The sequence below is a fragment of the Mus caroli genome, chromosome 15 (assembly GCF_900094665.2).
Source record: "Mus caroli chromosome 15, CAROLI_EIJ_v1.1, whole genome shotgun sequence".
In the NCBI taxonomy this organism is placed as follows: domain Eukaryota; kingdom Metazoa; phylum Chordata; class Mammalia; order Rodentia; family Muridae; genus Mus; species Mus caroli.
The window spans coordinates 74981451-74984483 of NC_034584.1; the positions used below are offsets into that span (position 1 = coordinate 74981451).

At 46.9% G+C, this 3033-nt stretch overlaps 1 protein-coding gene across 1 annotated transcript in view; it reads left to right on the forward strand.

Annotated features, from left to right (window-relative positions):
• The window catches only part of Adsl (adenylosuccinate lyase), a 20217-nt gene that overhangs the window by 10048 nt on the left and 7136 nt on the right, over positions 1 to 3033 (forward strand). Inside the window, exon 5 of the mRNA XM_021182892.1 lies at positions 2045 to 2216. Within this exon, the coding sequence (XP_021038551.1) occupies positions 2045 to 2216 (172 nt within the window). The remainder of the gene's footprint in view (positions 1 to 2044; positions 2217 to 3033) is intronic.

Below are 3033 nucleotides of genomic sequence, written 5' to 3' on the forward strand. Positions count from 1 at the left end.
ACCAGGCTGGCCTCTAACTCAGAAATCCGCCTGCCTCTGCTGGGATTAAAGGCGTGCGCCACCACGTCCGGCTCACAAAGCTATTTTTATCTGTAGATTTGTCCAAATGAAGTCACATACAGTTATCTGGCCTTTTATGGACGACATCCTTCCTGTAAAATGTATCGAATATTCATAGTGCAGCATGTATCTGGAATTCACTTCTTATAGCTGGAAGCATCCCTTTTCAGAGATAAGCCTCACTTTGTTTGCCCCTTAAGCAAACATCTGAGCATTTGGGTGGACATTCTACAGCCGTCATGAATAGCACTGCAGTGAACACGCCCACACAGAGCACTCTGAGCAGAAGTCAGTCAGCATGGAAGTCTTGTTTAGGGAGGCGTGTGTCCTCTATGCCGTCACTTGGCTGGATGTTGCCAGCTGCTAGTCTGGCAAGATTCCATTTGCCATCTAGAGTGTATATATAGAGCTTGCACACTGTTGCAGCTTTTTCTTTGTGTTTTCTGTTAAGAAACAGACAGACCCTGGTGGGCTGTGCTATCATTACTGCCCCTTGCAGCTATGGGCAATAAGCCTGTTTTCTTCTTGCTTTAAAGAACAAAAAAGGGATCGACCCATTAGGCTTCCGTCTAGAAACAGACATTTGCTGTTATGGGTATCTTGGGTGTTTCTCAATATTGTGACTGGTTCATCATTGGGTTTTTGCTTCTCAAAAGGCCAGTCAGTTCCTTATCCCCAGTCTAGAGACGTCTGCCACAATGTCCATTTAAAACATCAACAGTTGCCAGCCAAGCATAGTGACGCACACCTTTAATCCCAGCCCTCGGAAGTCACAGGCAGGTCTATCTGAGTTCAAGGACAGCCAGAGCTACACAGAGAAACCGAGTCTTGGAAAAAAAAACTGTTCTGTTTCTTTTTGTGTGTTTTTTCTTTTCTGTATCTGCATGTGAAGCATTTGTAAGTCCGTGGGCCACAGCACCTGTGTGGGGGCAGAAGACAAGGGTTGGCGGCCTGGTCTCTCCTCCACCGTGGCCTCGGGTGCTTGGGGTGCTGACTTGTCGTGCCAGCCATGTTGTTTCTTTTTATGCACTTGGTTGTAAGCTCTGTGGATGGAGAGCTTGCTGATCTGTTTGCTGTTGTATTTTCAGTACCAAGAACACACATCCCACAATTGCAGACTTTTGTGCATTGGGTGCCTAAGCATTTCTTGTCAGCATCTGGAAATATAGCCATCAACGAAACCCAGCCTTTGACTGGGATAACACTGGGGGTTACGGCTATAACTCAGTAATGGAGTTTGTTTAGGATGTATGAGGTCCTGAATCTCATCTTCAGTATCTCTAAGGAAGAAAGAAGCTCTTTTTAAAAAAGATACACTCGGGGCTGGAGAGATAGCTCAGCGATTAAGAAAGAGCATTGGGTGCTCTTGCAGACTTTCTAAATTCAATTCCCAGCAAGCAAATGGTGGCTTACAACCATCTGTAATAGAATCTGATGCCCTCTTTTGGTGTGTCTGAAGACACCAACAGTGTAATCAAGTATATAAAATAAATCACTTTAAAAAAAAACCAAACATACTCTCTTAATTTGCATTTGGGCAGAGTGTGCCCTGGCATATGGGTGGAAGTCAGAGGACAGTTTGCAGGACTCTTGGTTCTCTCATTTCCACCATGTGGGTTATGGAGACCAAACTCAGGTCATCAGACTTGGCAGCAAGCACCTTTGCCCACTGAACCATCTTGCCAGCCCATGTTTGTTAAGGTAGTGTTTCCCTGAGGAGCCTGTGCTGGCCCCTAACCTCTCAGCCTTGGCCTCCTGAGTGCTGGGATTTACAGCCCAGTGCTACCAAGCTATTGAAAAGCTTTTCGGGAAAGAACTATGCTGGCGGCCCTTTATAGTTAGTTTGTGATAGCAGTGATGCCTTTTACCCTTCTTGGCTCTGGCTTTTAGCAATTGTTTTGTCTTTCCTACTGGGGTGATGGTGGCTGTCAGGTGAGGTAGGCCTCACTCAGCCTGGGACCTCTGTTCTTTGTGCTCCCTTCAGGCCTGCTCAGCTGACCACGGTTGGGAAACGCTGCTGCCTTTGGATTCAAGATCTCTGCATGGATCTCCAGAACTTGAAGCGTGTCCGGGATGAGCTGCGCTTCCGAGGAGTAAAGGGCACCACTGGCACGCAGGCCAGCTTCCTGCAGCTCTTCGAGGGGGATCACCAGAAGGTATCCCAAGGGACCAGCAAAATGGACACTTCAGTCAGTTCCAGGACCCACATGCAAACCATCCTGTAAACTCTCCTGTTTCCTCACTCGTGAGTGTGTGTTCTAGCTCAGTTCAGTGGTGCCAGCCCACAAGACAAGGAAGGCTGCCTCTACTTGATTGATGTAGACCCTGCAGCATGACCAGTGGGGGAGCACACTCAGACTGAGCACCTACATTTCTTGGGTTTTTTGTTTTGTTTTGTTTTGTTTTATTTTATGTGCATAGGTGTGAGGGTGTCAGATCCCCTGGAACTGGAGGTGCAGACAGTTGAACTGCCATGTCGGTACTGGGAATTGAACCGTTGAACTGCCATGTCGGTACTGGAATTGAACCCAGCTCCTCCAGAATTAGAGCCAGCAAAAGGGTTTTTGTTTGTTTGAGATAGGTTTCTCTGTGTAGCCCTGGCTGTCCTGGAACTTGCTTTGTAGACCAGGCTGGCCTTGAACTCATAGAGAACCACCTGCCTCTGCTTCTCAGATGCTGGGATTAAAGGCGTTTGAACCAGGCTTTTGAACACCTGTATTTTGGGGTTTGTTTTTTTGTGTGTGTGTAACAAAGTCCTGGCTGTCCTGGAACTCAGTTTGTATACTAGGCTGACCTTGAACTCACAAAAATACACCTGTCTCTGCCTCCTGAGTGCTAAGATTAAAGGCATGCACCACCATGCCTGGCGAACACCTATATTTCTTTTTTTTTTTTTTTTTTTTTTTTTGGTTTTTCGAGACAGGGTTTCTCTGTGTAGCCCTGGCTGTCCTGGCACTCACTTTGTAGACCAGG